The sequence below is a fragment of the Lipotes vexillifer genome, unplaced genomic scaffold (genome assembly GCF_000442215.2).
Source record: "Lipotes vexillifer unplaced genomic scaffold, Lipotes_vexillifer_v1.1 scaffold58, whole genome shotgun sequence".
Classification (NCBI taxonomy): Eukaryota; Metazoa; Chordata; class Mammalia; order Artiodactyla; family Lipotidae; genus Lipotes; species Lipotes vexillifer.
Genome location: NW_006781997.1, coordinates 1,132,609 through 1,157,251, shown reverse-complemented (window position 1 = coordinate 1,157,251; position 24,643 = coordinate 1,132,609). Strand labels below are relative to the sequence as shown.

The following is a 24,643-nucleotide window of genomic DNA, read 5'->3' as shown; positions in this document are numbered from 1 at the left end:
CGGGTGAAGGAAAAGAGCGATCCTTACCACAATACCAGCAGCCTACTGAACCACTCCAAAGACTGTGGATCTCCAAAATATGCTTATTTCAATGGCTGCTCCTCCCCAACCGCTCCCCTCTCACCCATGTCTCCTCCCGGGTACAAGCTGGTTACCGGAGACAGAAACAATTCTTCCTGCCGCAATTACAACAAACAAGCAAGTGAGCAAAACTGGGCTAATTACAGTGCAGAACAAAATCGAATGGGGCAGGCAGGAAGCACCATCTCTAACTCCCACGCACAGCCTTTTGATTTCCCTGATGACCACCAGAATTCTAAAAAGCTCGATGCTGGCCATGAACTACAGCCTCTAGCCATTGTGGACCAGCGGCCTTCCAGCAGAGCCAGCAGTCGTGCCAGCAGCCGACCTCGGCCTGATGACCTAGAGATCTAGGTCCAGTCTTGAGAGCATAAAGATTCCACTCAATTGTGGAGAAGAAAAAGGTGCTATAGAAAATGCACCTTAGGTGTTCATTTTTTTCCAGTGGAGGTGGTACTCAACAGCCTTGTCACGAGGCTTAGAAAACACAAAGACATTAGAATACCTGGTTCACTGGGGGTGTTAGGTATAGGCAGGTGGAGAGGGAAGGGATGAGGGAGGTACATGTTGGTATTTAATGTAGTTGATTCAAAGAACTTAAATTTTAAATAAAAGTTGCATGAGGTGATCCATAGTTAAGGGCTTTTTCTTCCCCACACACCCCTAAGAATACTTCTGTGTATGTGAAAGAGTGGGTGGGTGATATTTTTGGTTAAATACTTTTTTGTTTTACCAAGAAACTGAAATAACTTTGGCCAGGAGAAAATACTTCCTGAACATCCTACTTCTCTTTATCAAGAAGAAGACAGAGGATTGTCCTTATGTCCCTGCTAAAACATTCCATTGTTAAAATTTGCACTTTGAAGGTAAGCTTTCTAGGCCCGACCCTCCAGGTGTCAATGGACTTGTGCTACTATATTTTTTATTCTTGGTATCAGTTAAAAGTTCAGACACGGCCCACAGAAGAAGACTTTCCATGCACTTGCAAATCTCAGCCAGTTTTACATACATTCTTTTTTACATCCACGTTATTATTACCAACACTTTGCATCATTCCTCAACTACTATTCACATTCATTTAATGATTTCTGTAGACATTTAAAAAACAGTTGGGATATCACTTACCATTTTTTGAGTTAAAGTCAGGGAAGCAAGCCATGCTCAATGTTTAACAATCACTTGTATGTGAATGTGTGTGGAAGAGTGTGTTTTATTTGTCATGTACTGGTACAAGCAGATGCAGTATAAACTCACAAACACAGATTTGAAAATAATGCACATATGGTGTTCAAATTTGAACCTTTCTCATGGATTTTGTGGTGTGGGCCAATATGGTGTTTACATTATATAATACCTGCTGTGCAAGTAAAGCACATTTTTTTTTCCCCAAAATGTTTTTTCCCCGTGTATCCTATTATGGATACTGGTTTTGTTAATTATGATTCTTTTTTTTTTTTCCTTATTTCTTTTTTTAGAATATAGCAGTAATGCTATTGCTGAAATGAATGATTTTCTTTTTCTGAAATATAATCATTGATGCTTGAATGATAGAATTTTAGTACTGTAAACAGGCTTTAGTACTTAATGTGAGAGACTTAGAAAAAATGCTTAGAGTGGACTATTAAGTGTGCCTAAATGAATTTTGCAGTAACTGGTATTCTTGGTTTTGTCCTACTTATGCACATTAATTCAGAACTTTTATTCTATCCTGAGTTTGACAGTCTTTTGGAGTAACCAGCAACTTTGATGTTTGCACTAAGATTTTATTTGGAATGCAAAGAGGTTGAAAGAAGTTTCAATAGTACACATGTAACTAATTTATTTGAAATCTATCCTAAAGAAATCTACCAGTTTCTTCAAATGTCTTTTTAAAATTCATCACGGATGATTAGTGAAAATGCAGAGTATCATACTTTCCTTCTCGCATGTCAACTACATGAGCAGTTTTGTACAATGAGAAATACTAATTTGTTTGACATTCCATGTTAAACTACTGTCATGTTCAACTTCATTGCATGTAATGTAGACCTAGTCCATCTGATCATGTGTTCTGGAGAGTGTTCTTTATTCAATAAAGTTTTAATTTAGTATAAAGATAGCCTTTATATCCTGTGATTTTTTAAAACTTTTATTGTATCAATTCACAATTATCAAAGACATTTCCATTGGTTATGAGGATATGGGCAAATAAGATTCACAAGATTCCAGGATCCTTAAAAGGACAGTATTTATTATTAGCTAGATTCAGTGCAACATTGATTAACATATTTGGATATTTATTCAACAGAGAAGATAAAGTATTCGAGTGTTGAATTTGGAATATAAAATTAATGAGATGTGTGACAGAGTCTAAAGTGAGTAATTTAGTAGATCCATACAGGACAGAAGTAAGCATAAAAAGATGAGGGTGCTAAAATTTTAAAGCTATAGGGCCTCCCAGATATAAAAGAATAAGAGCAGGGTTGGTTTGAGTATGGTTATGCTGTGTGACAAAAGAATGAAATACATCTGTGATTCTATTATTCCAAGACATTGTGAAAACACAGAAAATACTATTTTTAAAATTCTTAACACCCAAGGAAAATTGAACCATTCATAGGGACAAGAACAATTCTGGGCAACTGATAGTATTGCTGTAATTTAAAATATAAAATGTATTAGCACTTTTAAGTCACATTTCAACAAAGTTTTTTTTTTTTTTTCCACACCATGTAGCATTTGGGATCTTAGTTCCCAGACCAGGGATCAAACCCATGTCCCCTGCAGTGGAAGCACGGAGTCTTAACCACTGACTGCCAGGGAAGTCCCTAAAGCTTTTTAACCTACTAAAATTGTTTACATGAACACATCACAAAGCAAACTAGTAAATGCCTGGAACATAAAAATATTACTAGTTTAGAAATAACCTAGTTCAGTTCGGTGGCTCCTTTTTTTTTTTTTTTAAATTAATGAACAAATGTTACAGGATGTGCCTAAAGTCAAAGGATTGTCTACTAACCAGTTTCTGAGTCAATATAATTGGTAGTATCAACATGTCTTCAAGTATTACCATTTGTCTGGCTGAGAATCTGAAGGGAGAGGCAAGTTTTCTCTGTGCATGTATGTGTTTGCATTTACTATGGGGAATAGAGAAATGTGGTTTATTTGAATGTGTGTGTGTATTCACAAACAGTTCATAGGGTACAGATGGACAAATAGACTACTGAATGTAGGTTTCTGATGTATGTGTGTGGAGGTGGGAGGGCAAGTTACATCTTTAAAAAATAGTCCATCTTAAACATTTCCCAAATTTTAAAGCTTGTCACTATTTAAAAAAATAAAATCTAAGTATATTATAAATATATAGTTTTAAACTACAGTTTTAGTATACAAAATTGAAAATCAAACCTCAGGTCTCCCCATTCTCCAACAGAGACATCAGAGAAGTTCTAATTCCAGAGGAAATCACTGTTAAAAATTTGAGACACCAGCCATACATATATCAGACACTTTATTAGGTAGTGGTGATTATTAGAATGACCCCATAGTCCCCTGCTCCATGAAGCTTACAATGTGAAGCCTTCCAGAAGTTTTAAAAATGATGTTCCACTCTGTTTTGCTTACCTTAATTGGCTGCTTATTTTCCACAACTAAAAATTGAATTGAGCTGTGTTTTAAAATTATGAGAAAACTATGCAGTTTTATTCCACAAATATTTATTAGATACTCATTTTTGGCATAAAATTTCAGGTTTGAAAAATGGGAAATCTTTGAATCTTCTAGAAGTAGTAGAACTTTCTGTTGTGGAAATGTTCTATTCTGTGCACTATGGTAGCCACTAGCTACATGTGGCTATTGAAACACATGAAATGTGGCTAGTGAGTCTGAAGAAAAGGATTTTTATTTTTTTAATTTAATTTAATTAATTTATTTTTTATACAGCAGGTTCTGATTAGTCATCTATTTTATACATACCAGTGTATACATGTCAATCCCAGTCTCCCAGTTCATCACACCACCACCCCCCTCCCCCAGTTTCACCCCTTGGTGTCCATACGTTTGTTCTCTACACCTGTGTCTCTATTTCTGCCTTGCAAACAGGTTCATCTGTACCATTTTTCTAGATTCCACATATATGCATTAATATATGATATTTGTTTTTCTCTTTCTGACTTCACTCTGTATGACAGTCTCTAGGTCCACCCGCATCTCTACAAATGACCCAGTTTCGTTCCTTTTTATGGCTGAATAATATTACATTGTATATATGTACCACATCTTTTTTATCCATTCATCTGTCGATGGGCATTTACGTTTCTTCCATGACCTGGCTGTTGTAAATAGTGCTGCAATGAACATTGGGGTGCATGTGTCTTTCTGAATTATGGTTTTCCCTGGGTATATGCCCAGTAGTGGGATTGCTGGGTCATGTGGTAATTCTATTTTTAGTTTCTTAAGGAACCTCCATAGTGGCTGTATCAATTTACATTCCCACCAACAGTGTAAGAGGGTTCTTTTTCTCTACACCATCTCCAGCATTTGTTGTTTGTAGATTTTCTGATGGTGCCCATTCTAACTGGTGTGAGGTGATACCTCACTGTAGTTTTGATTGGCATTTCTCTAATAATTAGTGATGTTGAGCAGCTTTTCATGTGCCTCTTGGCCATCTATATGTCTTTGGAGAAATGTCTATTTAGGCCTTCTGCCCATTTTTTGATTGGTTTGTTTTTTTAATATTGAGCTGCATGAGCTGTTTATATATTTTGGAGATTAATCCTTTGTCCGTTGATTCATTTGCAAATATTTTCTCCTATTCTGAGCGTTGTTTAGAAAAGGATTATTTTAATTTTAATTTAAACAGCTGTATGTGGCTAATGGCTATTAATTGGGAGGTGCAGTTCTAGAATCTGCTGGGGAAAAAATAATTAATATTGGGTGGAAATGGAGGAGAGGATGGTCATGTTAGAAACAGGAAGGAGAAACTTCAGGGTCATTTTTATAGTCTTATAATAGTGTTTCTTACTCTGTAAACAATAGGAAACTTATTTAAGCAAAGCCTCTGCTTTTACATGAAATTATCTAGTCTTGTTAGATAATCATATATTTTATATTACCATCGTTTTACCTCAGAATTTCATGCACAAGCTCATGCTACCTATTATTAAAAGTGGTAGGATTGTCTAAAGTCCTTAAATATTGGGAAGAAGTCTAGTGAACCCTTTTGGTTCACTGCATTATCATCCTAGCCCCTGTGGGTCCTAACGAAGCTTCTAGGCCATGGGCTGTTCTTTCACCTTATTTTGAGAAACTTGCTGAACCTCTACCTGCCCAGGGTGCTAGGTCCTTGCCCACACACTGCCTCTCCTAAAAATTCCAAACTTCATATTCCAACATGCCAAAACATCTGTGCTTTGTACTTGGAGGGAGAGCAAAATAATGAAGTTTGGGGGCTTATTAAAGTCTTAAAGTGGGTTCTTTTTATAAACAGCACACCAAAGGTGTAGAAACATGTTTATAATCTTTACTGGCTCCAAGATTCTGTTTTTACCTTTTCTTGGTTGGGCAAATATAGCTGAGCCCTTGGCATGTCAGAATTTGCAGTTGGCAATTTTCAGAACTCAAAAGCAGACGTGGAACTTTGCTTCAAGGACAGTAGAGTAACAAGAATATCACATAAAGAAGAAAGCAAATTTGGAGGAAAATTTTTGCATTTGTTTCCTGGTCTTCAAAGTGTTGAAATTTTAAGTCAGATTATTTCTTCTGGTCTCCGGATGTTTCTCTCAAATGACCCAATGCTTATTTGGGCTGTGACGTGTAGAGTAATTTCAACGCCCACACACTTTCCTGTTGAATATAAAATCTGTCTCAAGAGGCACCCACTTTAGAAAGCCAACCCTGGTCTCAGGTCTTATTTAATGTAATGAGCCATCTGTCCCTACAAGACATGGAATGAAATGGAGCCTGGGTGGGTATTTGTGCTGGAATCTCTTAGTCAGTTACTTTTTACAAAACTGTTCATCAGAATTAGTATAGACAGTAAGAGAGCTTTTAGTTGCTATGGTAGCAGAAACCATGAGGGTTATTTTATTTTAAAAGTAAATGGAGAGAAATGTAAGACTGCCTTCTGCTTTGAAAAACTTGGGTCAGAGTTATATATTTCATATATTCAGGTATATTTATTAATTCTGAACACAGTTAACTAATTTAGAAACCCTTCCCTGAAAAAATTTAAACTAACCTTAAGCCTGTGAGAAAACAACTTCAATTGAGATTAACTCAAAGAACTCTGGAGGGTAAAGGGTATATTTTGAGATTCTTTAAAACCCTACTTGAAGTCTCAACTCCACCCAGAGTCCTAGAGTATAAATTGGCCATTGCTTTTGAAGATTTTGATGTGATTGCGGCTCACATTCAAGTTTTTCTCAACTCAGAGCAACTGGAATTAAACTGACCTTTATAATTCGCTAACATATTAATTTCTAATCATTCCAGCTACTCCCTATATAAAGACATTTTCAAAGGTAGACACAACCAGAGAGCTAGTTAAAGAAAATGTTTATTCTGAGACAATTTTTCATATTTTAGCCAAGCTGGTCAATGACTGCCTTTCCTTGGGCAGGTTAATTCAAAAATATTTGGGGGAACCATGAGTTTCAAATTTCAGTGAGACTGAGTAATTTGGAAGTTAAATGTAACTATATCCAGCATCCTGTCATTTATAATTCAAGGTAAATATAAAACTATAATAGATATTTTCCTGTTATATTATTTCTGTATACTTGAAATATCATATAATTTTATAATTCATAATTTGTAAAATAAAAATGACAACAGATGCAATAAATTATAATGTTATTGAAGTTATTTCTTTCAGTTTAGAACTTTCAATCATATTTCTTCTCCATTTTCACATTCTTTATTTCTTCAGTCTAATCTCTCACTAGAATTTTCTGACTTGTGATAGCTTAAAATATAATATATACATTCTATTCCTGTCAGGTTTTGTTCATAGCTGAAGTTTCAATTATGGAATTTGTTTCCCACCATGAATCTACAGTAGAAGTTAAAACAATTTCAGTGATATAAAGCTTCCACCAAATTCCTTTCTTTCTTTTTCTTACACACATTTAGAACAATTTTGTTGTTGGGTTTTGTTTGTTGATTTTTTGTATCAAATACTTCCTTTTGCCATATATAACTTATAGCTTGTTCCCTTAAATATTTACCTTTTAACAAACTAGTGCAAGTTAAACATTTAGATAGTAACTCTGGAATAATCTAGCAGAAGTTTAACATTTGTAATTAAAGAGTATCATCAGAAACCATCAAAAAATTTGTTTAATGTTCATTTTTACTCTCGTCCTCACTTGTCTGGAGGACTTGCAACACTTTATGATTAAAGAGTGTAAGAGCTGTAGGTGATGGTTATCCAAAATTCCAAATGTGGCAAATGTGGGAACCAGGCTACCATTTGGCATTTGACCAGTCTTTTTAGTCAGCATTATAGCCAAACTCTGCCTCTAAACTGATGATTCTACATGATAAATAGCTATTATGTGTGAGAGAAAAAGAGCTAAAAAAGCTATGTTATAAGTAACATCAAATTAAAGAAAGATTTCTGTGTGGGAATATGTTCATATAAAAGTATTCTAATCTTGTAAGATAAAGAAGAGTAGTTCTAAGAGAAAAAAAGTGTAGTTAGCTAGTTGACTAAGGAATTTACCGCTTTTTTGTTTGTTTACAGCAGGATTTTAGCTTTGGAAATAAATTATCGAAACAAAATTTCACTCTTTAAATTTGTTATGTATCAGTCTACCATAGTGCTAACCCCATAGTTTGTGATGATAAAAATAATCTGATTGGTTCAGGTATTTAGACAGGGTTTTGTTTTTCATTCAAAAAATATTTTGAACAGTCCTCTCAATTTGTGGTAAGATGCAAGATGACCTTTAAAAAGCAGGCACTGTTTTTAAAAGCCACATTACATTAAAGCTGCAAATGTTTTCAAGAATTAGAAACAGGAATGTCTTAAGATTTTCCAAAATTCCCAGGACTTCTGGGGAATTTCCAATATTTGTGAGACATAAACTCTGTTGTCTCTTAAAAAGTATTCACAAAACTTGGATAATCAATAAAAATGTGCTGTGGTGAAATGATATGTCAAGCAAAAATGACGTAAGTGGAACTAGATGAGAAATTTATAAGAAAAGGGTGTCTGAAAAAATTCTTACCACATTAAATAAGATTTGGTCTTGTGTTCATCCTTGCACGCTACACATTTTTAAAAGATGCTGCTTTAAATAAGACTTCTGCCCTTTCTTGTTATTTTTAGTATCTCCTCAAACCATAAATACAACCATGTGTCAGGGCAAAGCTGTACTGATGGTTTGGACGTGGAGTACTCACTTTTATTCTAACCATTCAGTTCCATTTATAGCAAGTAATGTGTATTTTTCATCAATGATCAGATTTTGCATATTTTTAGTTCTTTGTGGGCCAGAAGGTTCCTCTCACCTTCTTCAGTGCCTATAATTTCAAACATGAATTTTTTGAGTCTATCTAGGAATACTTTTTAAAAAAAATTTAGATGTATGGTTCTAGGAACTTTTGAAGTTGGCAGAAACACAGGTAAACTGAAACTGACTATTTAGGGAAGCGTTTGTCATTTATTTACCGTGTGACCTTGAACAAGATATATAACCTCTGAGCCTCAGTCCCCCGACTCTAAAGAAAATAGAAATTCATTCCTGCAACGTTATTGTGATGATTAAATGAGATGTGAGTGACGTGTATAGGACAGTCCTTGACAAATGGGTGGCATTAACTAATGGCTACAATTTCTTTCAAAGGAAATGAACAATGAACAAAGGGAAAAGTAGTATGGCTAGGAAAAACAAATCCAGCGTGGACAAATTCTGAATGTCAAAATATTACCTCTGTGTTTTCTACTTCTGTAAAAAACTGTAATAAGTAAAACACTGATAGGACAATTTGTATAATCAGAAGCCATTGAAAAACAAACCTTAGTGTCTGACACCACATTTGGTGATATACATGAGGTCTAGAAAATTAAGACCATTACAAATATGAAAAGAACACAAGGTGAGAATACTTTAAATAAATTCAGTTCTTACCGTAGGTAGGGACACATGGTCACTTTCAGAACTCTGAGAATTTGATGAATAAATATTAACCTTATAAAGAATAAGGGTCAGAATGTGTCCCCACCATAAGACAGCTAAAAGGAGTATTATTAACATAAAGGAAAAGAGAAGGGAGACAGCATGAATTTCCAGTTTAGAAATCTTTAATGACTCCTTTTGTCTTTGTGGAAATAATGACTGCAATCCTTCAGTCTGCCTCTAAGCAGACTGGATCTGCTGGACCTGACCTTTTTGCAGTCTCATCGCTCTTCATAGCCCTCTGTCACAGCTGTTCTCGACTTTTCCTAGTACCTCCAGATCTCAAAGTTTCTTCCCACCTGTGGTCCTTGCACAAATGGTTCCTTCTGCCTGAGTCACACTCCTTCTCTTTGTTGACCTAAAGCTAATAGACCGCCAGTTATTTCTCCAGCAAAAATGGGTTTATTTGGGATCAGCAGAGAATTGCAATTCGGGGTCTGCAACCACAGGGAGCCACAGGCAAGGCCCACACAGCAAGGGAAGGAGGATGCTTTTATAGAGGGGAAAAGGAAGTTGGGAGGGCTGTAGTAAACAAAGAGTCCACGGTTTTTCCTTGGCTGAGTTGTTGTCAGGAAAGAAGAGGAGCCTTTCTTCTTCCTGTTGGGCTCTGCTATTGGAGCTGAGTGTGAGAGTCTTCTGACTTTATATTTAATTGAGGTTTCTGCTTATTAATTTCTTACATCTTTCACTTAGCTAACTCCTACTCACCCTTCAATTCTCAGCTGAAATGTTGCTTCCTCCTGGGACCTTTCTCTGATTTCCTGGGGCTGCCCATTTTATACTCCCATGGCACCTTGCTCTCTTCTTTACAATGTGGGCTGAATGGTTTAGTGTTTGACTTCCTTAATACAGATCTTCCTTGGCCTAAGATGGGGTTACGTCTTGATAAACTCATCGTAAGTAAAAGTGTATTTAATATACTTAACCTACTGAAAATCATAGCTTAACCTAGCCTAACTTAAACACGCTCAGAACAACCTAGCCTAACTTAAACATGCTCAGAACACTTACGTTAGCCTAGAGTTGGGCAAAGTCATCTTTACACAAAGCCAATTAAAGATAAAGTGTTGAATACATCATATAATTTATTCATCACTGTAATGAAAGTGAAAAACAGAATGTCTGTATGGGTACAGAATCGTTGTAAATGTATTGGTTGTTTACTCTCGTGATTGCATGTCTGACTGCAGCTGCCCAGCATCATGAGGGAGCATTGTACTGCTATCGCTCACTTGGAAAAGATCAAAATTCAAATTCTGAAGCATGGTTTCTACTGAATGTGTATCATGAAGTAAAACAATCATAACTCCAACCATAGTAAGTCAGGGACTCACTATGAAAACAGGAACCTTGTTTCTCTTTTTCTCTGCAGTATTGTTACTGCCTAGTGTTTTGTCTGGCAAAGTAATAATATATTGACTGCTAATTAATGAATGCAATTGTAGCAGATACAATTCTCTGGCTCTAAGTCAGGTATACCTCCATTAGGGAAATAGACATATAGGTTGAAACTAGCCATCCACATCAAATTCTTCCCCATTTTCTATGCTCATCAAACTACCTCCTCTGTATATTCATATACGCTTTTCTGCACAACGAACCTGAGAGATAATTATTATCTTCTTTTTACAGATGTGTAAACTGAGGTTAAGAAACTTGACCAAAGTCAGTAGCAGTAAGTGCCCCAGTTAAGTTCTGCAACCATATCTGCATCCTTGCCCACTCTGCTCTCCCAAATGCCCTTGTTAGTGAGGGGACAAGGCTGATCAGAGAATGTGAGGCTCTGGGCCAATATTTACATCTATTTCTAATAATAAATGTATGCAGTGGTTTCCTAGTTTTTACATCTGTCTCATATTTGGAAAAAACATCAGGCCTCAATTTCAGAAATAGATCAGCTCTTGGTAAACTGATATTTGAGCTATAAAAATTTAGAACCATACCATGGTCTACAGTGATTTCACTAAGACATTGCTGTTGTGTGACACCCTCTGTGGATAGTCAAGATCAACTCTAGAGAATGGCTCTATATCCATCTGGTGGTGTCAGTTGCAAATTCTCCTTCCTTTTCTCCTTTCTTCTTTTTTTCCTTCTTTCCTTCCTTCCTTGCTCTGTTGCTGCTCCTGTTACTGTTGATTCTTCCTCCTCCTCTTCCTCTTCCTCCTCTTCTTTTCCCTCTCCTTCTTTAGTTATAAAAGCAACATCTTTTCACCACAAAAATGCAAAGGCAGAAGTATGTAAAAAAGTGGAGGCCCCTTCCAACCCACCACCTAAAGAGAATGAAATTATACATAGGTATACATATAGCTTGTGAATTATTTTATTTATTCTTTACAAGCAACTTCCATGTCAAAGTATATGGACCTACCTCATTTTTAATGGTTATATAATATTCCATAAGGATGAATAGTCAGTACTGTATTTAATTATTCCTCTATTGTTGGGCATTTCAGTTTTTTCCCAATTTGCCATTATTACAAATAATATTGCAATACTTGTATGCATATTTTAGCCATGTTTTTAAAATTAAAAGAAGAAACTTTAGTAGGCAGAATGCTCTTTTTTCCCTAAATAACATACCTCAAATATTTCACTATGTTCCATGATCAGCATGTGGTTTTTAACATTACTGACATTGTGTTAGGCTCATGATAGAAAATGTCTTGATCATAATGGCAATTTTTGGTTCAGTATAATATGAGGCATTAGCTTTCGGAATCTCCAAGAATTTTGCTAAGGGAAGATCAGTAGCTCTGCCAGAGACCTTTATTTCATCTTCACCCAGCAATTCCTTTTCACTTTCTGCCTAGCTAGCTGCTTGATACAAAGATCTATAACTAAGGGAAAAGATAAATTTCAATACTATAACACTATGAAGACCAAGGAACAGCTCAGACTGCCAAACTTCTATGTCATTCTTTCCTAATAAATACACAGTGTAAAGTTGTTTACACTGCAAGTAGAGCACACACCTTTTCCAAATTATTTTTCACAAAATAATAAAAGTAGTGAGTATTTATTAGAGAAAATTTGAGAGAAATTTAAAAGTTAACAAAAAACAGGAAAGAACAAAATCATTTAATCTCAACATCCAAAGGAAAGAATGACTAAATAGATTTTATTTTGAATCTATGAAAAAGTTAGCCTTTAACTTGAAAATATTAGTGACCATTTTTATATTAAAATCTGAATCCTTTAATTTTTTTAGACTTAACCTTAAAACGTAAACATTTTTGCATTAACAGAATCTTTTACAATGTCATTAAGCATTTGAATCATTATTTATCTAATCATCTTCTACTGTTGAACATTTAACTTGTTTTCAACTTTTTACTGTGATAAGCAACATTTAATGAACAATTTATTTTTTTAATAAGATTTGTTTCTTTAGGATAAATTCTAAGAATTAGAGTCAAAGATTTGAATATTTTAGAGATATTTTTGAACTGAGTGAAAACTATATTTGATACATTTTTATTGCTGTTTTGGTAGGTAAAAACTCTCATTTACCTTACAATTACATTAACTAATAGTGGCAAGAATAATACAGATATTTATGTAGATATGCCTATGATATTTTTCTCATATGAAATGACTATTTATGACCTTAGCCTTTTGCTCTTCCGTGATCTTAATATTTTTAAGAGTTTTTTTAAATAATAAAATGTTTGACCACTTGTCTTTTTTTGCTATGGCTTTTCTTCTACCTTATTATATGATTTTAACCCTTAAAACATTTGTATGTTTTGGGGATGAAAGTTTTTAGACTTTGTATAGTAAAAATTTTGATTTTTACTTTCAAGATTAGAAAACCCTATCTTTTACCTAGGTATGTTTTACCTTGATATTTAACCACAATTTTATTTTAGCTGTTCATTTTATGCTTTTTATTGTACATTTGACTTCTTACTACTCTTATATTTTTGGAGTAGAACCTAGTTAAAGCATCTATTGACTTTTTTTCTGAGTAGTTGACCGATTGCCTCTACACCATTTTCTTTTTAAAAAGCATCCTCTATTAAGATGAAAACTATGGTTAGTCCCATGTTAAAATATTCTGCATATAAGGACAACAAATCAAAAGATGAATAACATATTTACCAAATTCTCAGGCACCAAGAGCAAGGGAAGGGGTGAAGTCGTCAATTCGGACACCATGGTGCTTGGAGAGAGCTCTGCTCTCTATCAGCTGAGGGAGTTGAACCAGATGCTGCCGTTCTCACACCATGCTCCACAGAGACATTTCAGGGACTCTCCTGGGAAAGGGTCAAGAGCTAGGAGTTTGTAGCTCTCTTCTCTCTCTTCCTTCAGCAAAACACTGCTTTGTTTCAATGTGAGATTTATTTGGAGAAATGATTCCAGTGTTTTTTAGAAAAACGTTTTTACAGAAATTTTCAGAACTACTTGAAAGTAGCAAAAATCATATAATGAATCCCCATATTTTCCCAATCATTATTTTGTCTTTCTTATTTCATTTCTCCTTCACTCTTTTTTTCTTTTTTAATCTTGAATATTTTAAAACAAATCCCAGGTATCTGGTCATTTCACCTGTAAATAATTGAGTATGCTTTTCTACCTGAGAAAGACACCTCCTTTTTTCAAAATATAATTATCATGCATTTATCACATGTAACAAAATTAAATATAATTTCTTAATATTGACTAGTACTCAGTCCATAGCTCATGGTTGTCTTTTTACAATTGATTTCTTTGCATTTGAGACAAAACAAAGTCCATATGTTGCATTTTGTTGTGTCTCTTCAGTCTCTAACCGTCTCTTCCCAACTTTCTATGACATTGAATATTTTGGCCAACACAGTTTTTTAAACTGCCCATCTGTTTCTAATTGACTTGACACTTCCCATATTATATTATAATTTACATATAATAGAGTCAGTTCTGGTCCATCAAATCTATTTTATTGAACTGTGTCTAGTGTTGAGTTACAATGGCATCATAAAAGTTATTTTAATTTCAGAATAGGTTTTATTATCGAGGACCTTTTAGAGCTCAGTCTACTATTTCACAGTCTATTTTTATTAAATGTTCTTACCTATTTATTCTTCTATATGTTACCTTAGATCCTTAAACTTTCTGAAAACAAAAAAGGTGTTTTTAAATCCAAAGGTTTGGGGCAGAGGCTCTTAACAGACATAAAACTTGACATAACTGGATAATTTCTGGAGTTATCTATTATTTTCAACCTTTCTCCACATAAATATTTTCTGGTACCAAATCTAGAAACCACATCTACTCAATACCTTTATTAAGTTCAAAGGGTAATGTTGAGGAAAGAAATTATTTCCTAGTAAACCAACTGAACTTAATGCAGAAGAAAAGAAATGCCATGAAGGAATATTGGGCTTTTGCTGTGGTTTAAGCAACAGATGAAGACACTTTTCTCTGCTGGATTGAATCCAGGGGAAAAGTGAGATGGGAAGCTAGAGATAATAATGTTTATGAAATCAAAGTAAGAGTTTAAAAAAATTTTATTGATTTAATAATCTCAATCAAGAAGGAGCAGAATAGGAATGAAAGGCAAGGAGTTAAGCATAAGCATTTTCACTCATGCTTTAAAAAATTATTTTCTTTGAGATCCAGCCCCCCATTGCAGAAAGAACTTTAGATGACCAATTATTTTCATTTTATCCTCTGTCTTGGCATGCTGAGTCCACAATTTATTGCTACATTTACATACTGTGAGGATGAAATCTCAAGCTTTTGCAACTTGTTTAACTTGTTTGTAGGATGAGATCTGATTGATTTTGACATCTATGGTTGCTTAGGGATGACTGGCTGATTTCTCAGCTTAAGGTAGGACACTGTATTAAGGTGAAAGGCAATTAAAGATAAATTAGCTAGATTTTCTGAGGATACCAAAATGTGGGACCCCAAAGTACAGGCCTCAAAAACACAACTGACCCTCTTCTTCCTGGCAAATGTTCTGCATGTTAGGCTAGCAGAATGACCAAGACTAACATGGGACATCAGATAATTTCTGCAGTTGTTTTTGCAGCAAAGAATGAGAATTCACTGGATTGGGTCATATTAGGAAAGCTAGCACCTGTCATTTTAGTCAGTTGCTGACAAAGGCTTGTGTTTTCTCATATTTTAATTTGACAGGTATTGGCATCTCTCACAAATTACAAATTTGTTAGTACAAATTTCTTCTTGGCATGATGGATTGAATACCATCTCCTCACTCTACTTATCGGCCCAGAACCAACAAAATACCTGGAATATGGTACCTCCTGAGATTTTGTGGGGGAAGGAAGTTAGGTTTTATCTCTTTTCTTCTCCTTATTTTACCTTTCACACTCTCTTTTTAACAATGTCATTGAGTTTTACTCAGACACGATTCCATCTTGCACTTTAACTATTAATCCTCAGTTTAAGAAAAGTCCCTGGATGTCTGGTGGATTGAGGTGCAGGCCCAGACAGAGGTCATATTGTAAAAGGAAGCAAGGAGCCTTCTGGAAAATAAATTATCCTAAGAGTGCCAAGACAGCCCTGAAAATGTCGGGCTCTCTTCCAACTCCCTGTTTCTGCATATGTGATTCACATTGTCTGCAGTATATTTCTTCACCTAACTAACCCTTTCCCATCTTTCACAACCTATCTTGGTCATCATGTCTTTTCTCATTAGCCCTTCCAGTCTAGGTTAAGTACTTTTACCCTGTGCTTCTATAGTCATATACTCCTCTCTGTTATAGCACTTATTATACTATGTTGTAACTGTCTATTTTTGTCCCCTACCTTTTCTACTAGAATGTCAAGTTATTGATGGCAGGAACTGGGTTTATATTCACTGTTGCTCACCAGTCCTTCCCATCGTGTGTTGCACGCATAATAACTTCTCAGAATAAATGGAGTTCTATTTAAGGATATTATCTCAGGAAGAGAAAAAAGGGACAGTGATTCTGAGTGAAGGAATGTGTCTGTCATTGAGACAATCTTTTGGCCCAGTTTCCATGGATTCATTACTTTGTCCTGAGAGAAGTGTTGGGGAATAAAAACTGAGAGGAGTGTTTTATTAAAACTCCTGTAAGATGCAAGGAGCTCATGGCAGCATTGCTTTAAGATACACATAACTGGGCTTCCCTGGTGGCACAGTGGTTGAGAATCTGTGTGCTAATGCAGGGGACACGGGTTCGAACCCTGGTCTGGGAAGGTGCCACATGCCATGGAGCAACTAGGCCCGTGAGCCACAACTACTGAGCCTGTGCGTCTGGAGTCTGTGCTCCGCAACAAGAGAGGCCGCAATAGTGAGAGGCCCGTGCACCGCAATGGAGAGTGACCCCCGCTTACCACAACTAGAGAAAGCCCTCGCACAGAAATGAAGATCCAACACAGCCAAAAATAAATAAATAAACAAAAACAAAACAAAAAACGATACACATAACTGAATATAATGCATTCTTTTCACTCTCCTGATTACCAGTAGGAGCAGGCACAGCATCTAAGTATCAGAATGCTTAGCATCTGGTGACCAAAGTGATCCAAATAGAAAAGATGGCAAATCTTCCACCACCATAGTACCAGATGGTTTTGTTTCTGAGCACATGGGAGACAAATTGGTAACTTTCTATTCATCGCCCTTGTTCTTTGTTTCTTTTCTGCTTCCCATTTTTCTGTCTTCTCTAGTATTAACTGAGCCTTTTATGATTCTATTTTCTCCCTTCTCTTAACATAACAAGTATACTTCTTAAAAAACTTTTAGTGGTTACCCTAGAGTTTGCAATATACATTTACAACAAATCTAAGAACATCTTCAAGTAACACTATAATGCTTCATGGACAGTGCAGGTACCTTATAACAGAGTATTCTCAAGTCACCTCTCCCACTCTTATAACATTGATCATTCATCTTACTTATTTAAAAACTATAATTGCCCAATACATTGTTGCTATTATTACTTTAAAATAGTTGTCTATTAGCTCGATTAAGAATAAGAAAAATAAAATATTTTTATTTTACTTTCATTTATTCCTTCTCTGACCCTTCTCTTTATGTAGTGCCTGGTATTAGGTCCGTGCTGAATGATAATAACCCAAGATTATAACATAGTTTTGAAGGTAGAGAGGGAGAAGAAAGGTAAGTGGTGGTTTAAGCACACTAATTCCCTCACTTTTCACAGCTGGGAATAAATATATAAAGAAACAGGGCTCCATGATTTAAAGTTATAATGGAGAATTCCCTCGCAGTCCAGTGGTTAGGACTCCGCGCTCTCACTGCTGAGGGCCCAGGTTGAATCCCTGGTTGGGGAACTAAGATCCCACAAGCCGGGTGGTGTGGTCAAAAAATTTAAAAAATATTTTAAAAAGTTATAATGGAACCACTGTGTCCTTATATATCTCTATAATTTTCTGAGCACTTCTTTACTTTTTGGCACCAAAAGATGTTCAAGGCTCATATTTAACTCTGCCTATACCAGCCCCAGAATCAGTCATTACTTCAAGTAGTCCTGGGGATATCATTGTTTTAGACTCTTTTAGTGGATAGATTTAAGAAGGAGGTATGTATCTACTAATGTACATGGGCCATGTGTACATGTGTGCGTATATCTAATAGTCACTTTGAATTTAAAATCATAAAGGGAGAACCACAGAAATTAGCTGTTAATGTGCTTGGAAATGGAACACCATCTCCTTCACAAACATCTTCTTTATCGTTTTCTAGTTAAACATGTTTTCCCTCCAGAACTACTAATCAGCATAAACTATTATATTTTTCTTTCCAATCCTTTTGATTATTTTTTGTTGACATTTCTGAGACAGTGTTGTTATCTTCCTTAAAAATAAGTTCCTTAAAAATAAGTTCTTACAACTTGTATAGAAAAATACATTCAATTATTTAAAAATCTACTTTTTAAACAAAAGAAATCTACTTTTTAAGCAAAACAAAATTTTGGAACATGTATAATTTAGGGAATTTTATACTTTATAATCATAAAATGTGATACTTTATACATGCTGAAAATTTTAACTTGAGGGAAGAATATTACCCCGAATATATATTCAAATTTTATAACGGGATTTTTAGACAATTTTGGTACTGTACGTCAAGTTCAAATGACCTCATCAATGATCTTCTTCCGAAATAGATACATTATTTGCAAATGACAAATGAAAGATTTGGGAGAGGGGAGAAAAATATTCTCACTCTCAGTTGTTATCTCACAGCCATTTGAACTAGGCAGTTGTTTATGCTGATCTTGAAAACCCAGTAAAATTCTGGAACTGTTATCTAGGGGTAAACTTTTCCACTATCAATTTGAAAACTCAGGACATGTTTTAATATCATTACTCTATCATTTCACTGTAGAGTAAATATTTAAATCTTGCTTCTGTTTAATAACTTATATAATTAGATTCTTGTGGAAATATCATTAAATTTCAACCATACCTTGTAACATGAAATTAATCACTGAAAAACTTACAGTACTTTTTTCTGTCATAAAAATTTAGGTTGGACACTAAACATAATATGAAAACTTGTACAAGTATCCAGTGCCTCTTTAATTTCTCAGGTAATCTGAATAAGGTGAAAATTTGGGATATTAATATTGGTTTGTGATGATTAAAGATTTAATAATAGAACAGCATGGCAACTGGATATACATAGACAATTTTATGAGACAAATGAGTTAATTTAAGAGATAAATTTTGTGTTTTTAAAATATTTAAAATATTGGTACTGTAATTATAATATATTTTATTTATATTATAAATATAAATAGAGGGGAATATCTATTAGGTCATTTAGAGCAGAGGACCCCAACATTTTTTGGCACCAGGGACCAGTTTTGTGGAAGCCAATTTTTCCACGGAGCTGGAGGTGTGGGGGATGGTTCAGGCTGCGATGCGAGCGATGGGGAGCGGCAGATGGAGCTCTGCCTGCTTTCCTGCTGCTCACCTCGTGCTGTGTGGTCCAGTTACTAACAGGTACTAGTCCGCAGCCTGGAGGATGGGGACCCCTGATTTAGAAATTTGCAATTGCTGTTAAACTGTCTTTTCCTTGATAGGTAATCTTATCTAAGAACCATAACTAATTTTCTGTAAGAAACATGCATTATCTCTGACTTGTCAATCAACCAATAAGCAAAAAGTACCCTATAGGAATTAAGACAGTATATGTAAGCTGTCTATCTAAGATATAGTAGGAATATCTTTTTTCTATCAAATTGTTCCATTAAGCTTAAAGAGGAATGGATCAATGGTATCCTAAGAATGTTCTCAGGTTTATCTGTTTTTGTTTCAAGCAAAGTTTGCAATTTTCACATAACTTTTTATTTTTAATTTAGGAAAAAGAAAAGACACTGAGAAAAAAGTTTGTAGATGTCTTAGTTCCTTTTATGAAGTATTGCAAGAGAAACCAGCAATCACATGTACAACCATCAACTCTGAATATAATATGAATTATATGTAAGAAGTAGAATTTACCTAGATTAGTCTGCCTGTTTTTTTTTAAATTATACAATCATATTATAGAACACTGTGGCTTCTACAACTTGAGTCAATTTAGGAACGCAAACTCCTGCTTCCATAATATAAGGAAATAAGAATAATTTTTCTATGTAAGTCATCTAGTATAAACAAAGTTCACAGACTGATTTACTTTTATCAAAAGGCAAAATGATTCACTGTTATATCCGATCCTAAGTAGTTCTGAAACACAAAATAAATTTAGCATGTACTTATACTATTTGGGTTTCCCAAAACAAGATGTTGATACAAAATGTGTTTAAATGGCTGAAGTTTATGACTAAAGAAAAGGGAATTGAATAATTAAATATAAAAATTTACCAACTTTATTATTTCTAATTTTACAACAGATTCAGGTGTTTAAACCTGATTGGTTTCTTGATCCTACCCACTATGAACATTACTCAGTCTTACATTTTAACACCCTCAGTGTCACCTTTTCTTTGGTGTTTCATTTTGCAATTTATATGATCATTGCATCCAACTGCAATTGTTCTTCAGAAGGTTTCATTCCACTAACATAATGAATTATATTATCTTTGGTAAGTTGAATATATACTTGTTTTGGGGACTGGGCAGATTTTTTTCAGTTTTCACTTACAGTCATCAGCTTTGCCTATGATGAACCATCCTTAACCTTTTGGAAGCTTTCAAACATAAAAATGTTATAAGCTGAGCAAGGTTTTCCATACATTGTTATCTCTCTCCCTCTCTCTTCTCTCTTTTATTAATTCTTTCTTTTTTCTTAATTTTTAATTTAATTTATTTATTTTTGGCCTTGTTGGTCTTTGTTGCTGTGCACGGGCTTTCTCTAGATGCAACGACAGGTGGCTACTCTTCATTGTGGTGTGTGGGCTTCTCATTGTGGTGGCTTCTCTTGTTGTAGAACACAGGCTCTAGGCATGCGGGCTTCAGTAGTTGTGGCTCGTGGGCTCTAGAGCGCAGGCTCAATAGTTGTGGCACATGGGCTTAGTTGCAGCTAAGGATTCTGCATGCCACAACTAAGACCTGATGCAGCCAAATAAATAAATATCTACTCCATGGATGGATATAATTTTAGTCAGTAATATTTACATTCTTACTACTTTACAGTATGTATATACATTGATTTGGGGGACACAAGGATATTTTTTGGAGTAGAATGCAAAACACAGCATAATTTCATTAACTAAATAAGAAAAAATGTATACTTTTTTTCCCCAGTCAAACTGAGAACTTGTTTTGCAACCCAAAATAAAGTTTGTAAGTAGAACCTAGAATGTGTGCTGCTTAAGCACTTGGAAATTAGGGAAGAAGATGGCTTCTGAGAGTTGAACTAGTAAAATCTATAATTCTTCAATAAGATTAGTTATCTATGGGAGTAACCAAAAGTTGCTTTAAATTTTTCACTAAAGACTTTGGAAACACCCAATATACTAACATAGCATTCTGGGTGTAATCTCACTGGAATGTTTAGTAAACTCAAATGTAATCAGTTGTAAAATGTATGGAAAGCTCAGACTGAAAAGATATTTAGCTAGAAAACAGAAAATAAAATTGCAGCGAGTCAGACATTGACATGTATCTAGTGAAAGTCTTGAGGCAGGTATCCCATCCATTTGGTGCAGATGTAGGCCTCAGACTCTTGGAACTTAGTGCCACTAGATATTTCAGTTACATAACAAATTCCCCCTTCATGTTCGACTATCTAATCATAAACTGACTTTCCTAAACTGACTTTCCATGGAGACCAGTCTACATGAAAAGAATATAGCTATGCCACACATATTTACAAGTTCCAAAATATAAATAGTACACAAATACATTAGCCCTGAAGCTATACCTCAGTGTCTTTTGAGTTAGCTAATCCAGTCATCTTTGACTTCTCAATTTTAAACTCATCCATGATTTCTAGGCTCAGACTCCAGAATATGGAGGCCTAATTAAATAATACAACCCCCTTGCAGGGAGACAACCTTTACAGTAGTCCCTCCTCTGCAGCTGCACTTTCCTTGGTTTCAGTTTGGGACCCTATGTCAGTCTTGGTCCCAAAATATTAAATAGAAAATTCTAGAAGTAAACAATTCATGGGTTTTCAATTGTTCTGAGTAGCACAATGAAATCTTTTGCCCTCCCGCTCTGTCCTTCCCGGGATTCCCAGGTATCATATCATCTGCTCCTGATGTTCAACCATTGACATCATCAAGGCTTAATGATCCGGGAATCACCTGAAGCTAATGATCCTCCTGACATATTGTCAGAAGGTCAATATGTCCAGTGCTACATCATGATGCCTACATCATTCACCTCACCTCATTTCATCAGGTAGGCATTTTATCATCTCACATCATCACAAGAAGAAGGGTAAGTACAGTATAATAAGATGTTTTGAGAGACAAAGGCCATATTCACATAACTTTTATTAGAGTATGGTGTTATAGTTATCTACTTTATTATAACTTGTTAATCTCTTACTGTGCCTAATTTTTTAAAATAAATTTATTTATTTTATCTATTTATTTTTGGCTGCATTGGGTGTTTGTTCCTGCGTGTGGGCTTTCTCTAGTTGCAGTGAGTGGGGGCTACTCTTCTTTGTGGTGCACGGACTTCTTATTGCAGTGGTTCTTTTTATTGTGGAACACGGGCTCTAGGTGCATGGGCTTCAGTAGTTGTGGCACGTGGGCTCAGTAGTTGTGGCTCGTGGGCTCAGTAGTTGTGGCTTGTGGGCTCTAGAGTGCAGGCTCAGTAGCTGTGGCGCACGGGATTAGTTGCTCCGCGACATGTGGGAATCCTCCTGGACCAGGGCTCGAACCCGTGTCTCTTGCACTGGCAGGCAGATTCTTAACCATTGTGCCACCAGGAAAGCCCTGTGCCTAATTTTTAAATTAAACTTTATCATAGATATGTATGTATAGGAAAAAAAGTAGTATATATAGGGTTTGGTACTGTCCTCGGTTTCAGGCATCCACTGGGGGGTCTTGGAACGTATCCCCCATGGATAAGGGGAGAAGACTACTGTACTAGCGATATCCTTATACATTTGTGTAATTGATCAAATCTTTTTTTTTTTAACATCTTTATTGGGGTATAATTGCTTTACAATGGTTTGTTAGCTTCTGCTTTATAACAAAGTGAATCAGTTATACATATACATATATCCCCATATCTCTTCCCTCTTGTGTCTCCCTCCCTCCCACCCTTGCCCATTTTTTTTTTTAACATCTTTATTGGGGTATAATTGCTTTACAATGGTGTGTTAGTTTCTGCTTTATAACAGAGTGAGTCAGTTATACATATACATATGTTCCCATATCTCTTCCCTCTTGCGTCTCCCTCCCTCCCACCCTCCCTATCCCACCCCTCTAGGCGGTCACAAAGCACCGAGCTGATCTCCCTGTGCTATGCGGCTGCTTCCCACTAGCTGTCTACCTTATGTTTGGTAGCGTATATATGTCCATGCCTCTCTCTCGCTTTGTCACAGCTTACCCTTCCCCCTCCCCATATCCTCAAGTCCATTCTCTAGTAGGTCTGTGTCTTTATTCCTGTCCTACCCCTAGGTTCTTCATGACATTTTTTTCCCTTAAATTCCATATATATGTGTTAGCATACGGCATTTGTCTTTCTCTTTCTGACTTACTTCACTCTGTATGACAGACTCTAGGTCTATCCACCTCATTACAAATAGCTCAATTTCGTTTCTTTTTATGGCTGAGTAACATTCCATTGTATTTATGTGCCACATCTTCTTTATCCATTCATCCGATGATGGACACTTAGGTTGTTTCCATCTCCGGGCTATTGTAAATAGAGCTGCAACGAACATTTTGGTACATGACTCTTTTTGAATTATGGTTTTCTCAGGGTATATGCCCAGTAGTGGGATTGCTGAGTCAATGGTAGTTCTATTTGTAGTTTTTTAAGGAACCTCCATACTGTTCTCCACAGTGGCTGTACCAATTCACATTCCCACCTTGATCAAATCTTTAACCAGGGTTTTGCTGTTGAAACTCTAGAAACAAATATATACTATTAAATGTTACTTTATTGACTTCCTCCTTTGCCATTTCTACAAGAACAGTACCTTTAATGTGTAACTTCTATTAGTTTTAAACTTTACAATTTTCTTATTATATCACAGACTGGTAACTATATCACACACTTAGCATTAGTTACTTATATAGGAATGATGCCTATTCTTGCCCCACCATTGTTAATTACCAAGATGATCTCATTTCATTCCACTGTTCAACATGAACTAGGCTGAAGCCTAGTATGCTATTTCAGAACACATCCTGTGGTCTGATTCTAATCTCTTGACTTCTCTGGACATTTCATATCGTATTTCTCATCATTTATTTTCCAAAGTTAGGAAACTGAGATTTTAATTTTTCTTTTTAAACATATTAATGTTTAATAAGCATCATGATCAAAAACATAATATTTTTCTCTTTTATATTTCCAACTCTTAATATAGCTGTCAGCTTGGATTCCTTTTTTTTTTTTTTCCTTAACTATTTTCCCTCTCCTAGTAAATTATAGTTTTACTTTTTCTTTCATTTTTTTTTTTTTTTGCCTTTTTTTCTGAGCCATCTCCAATATTCAACATAAAGAATGTCCTTCTGGTTGCTGAAGATGCAATTTACTGTTCTTTGATACATAAAGACAGGTTAGCTCTCTATAAATTAAGGGATTTAATTGAGGATAAGCACTCTCCTTGTATCTTTGAATTTTCAGTGCTTTGCACACGACTTAAAACAAAGTGGGACCCAACGGTAAATATTTTCACTCATGAATAAAACCCTTCATTTTCTCACATCAATGTAATAAAGAAACATTGACAAAGCTATACATTTTACTTCCTAGCCATATCTGAAATGTGTAATTATGTGGCTTGAAAGGTGTTAAAATGTAGACAGTTACATATGAATGAACCCCAC

General features: G+C 35.4%; 1 protein-coding gene across 1 annotated transcript in view; it reads left to right on the top strand.

The window, feature by feature from the left end:
* GJA1 (gap junction protein alpha 1) overlaps positions 1-2,183 on the top strand; it is a 14,577-nt gene extending 12,394 nt beyond the window's left edge. Inside the window, 1 exon segment of the mRNA XM_007472181.1 lies at positions 1-2,183. This exon segment is cut by the window's left edge and continues 6 nt beyond it. Within this exon segment, the coding sequence (XP_007472243.1) occupies positions 1-435 (435 nt within the window). The 3' untranslated portion in view covers positions 436-2,183.
* The last annotated feature ends 22,460 nt before the right edge of the window (positions 2,184-24,643 follow it).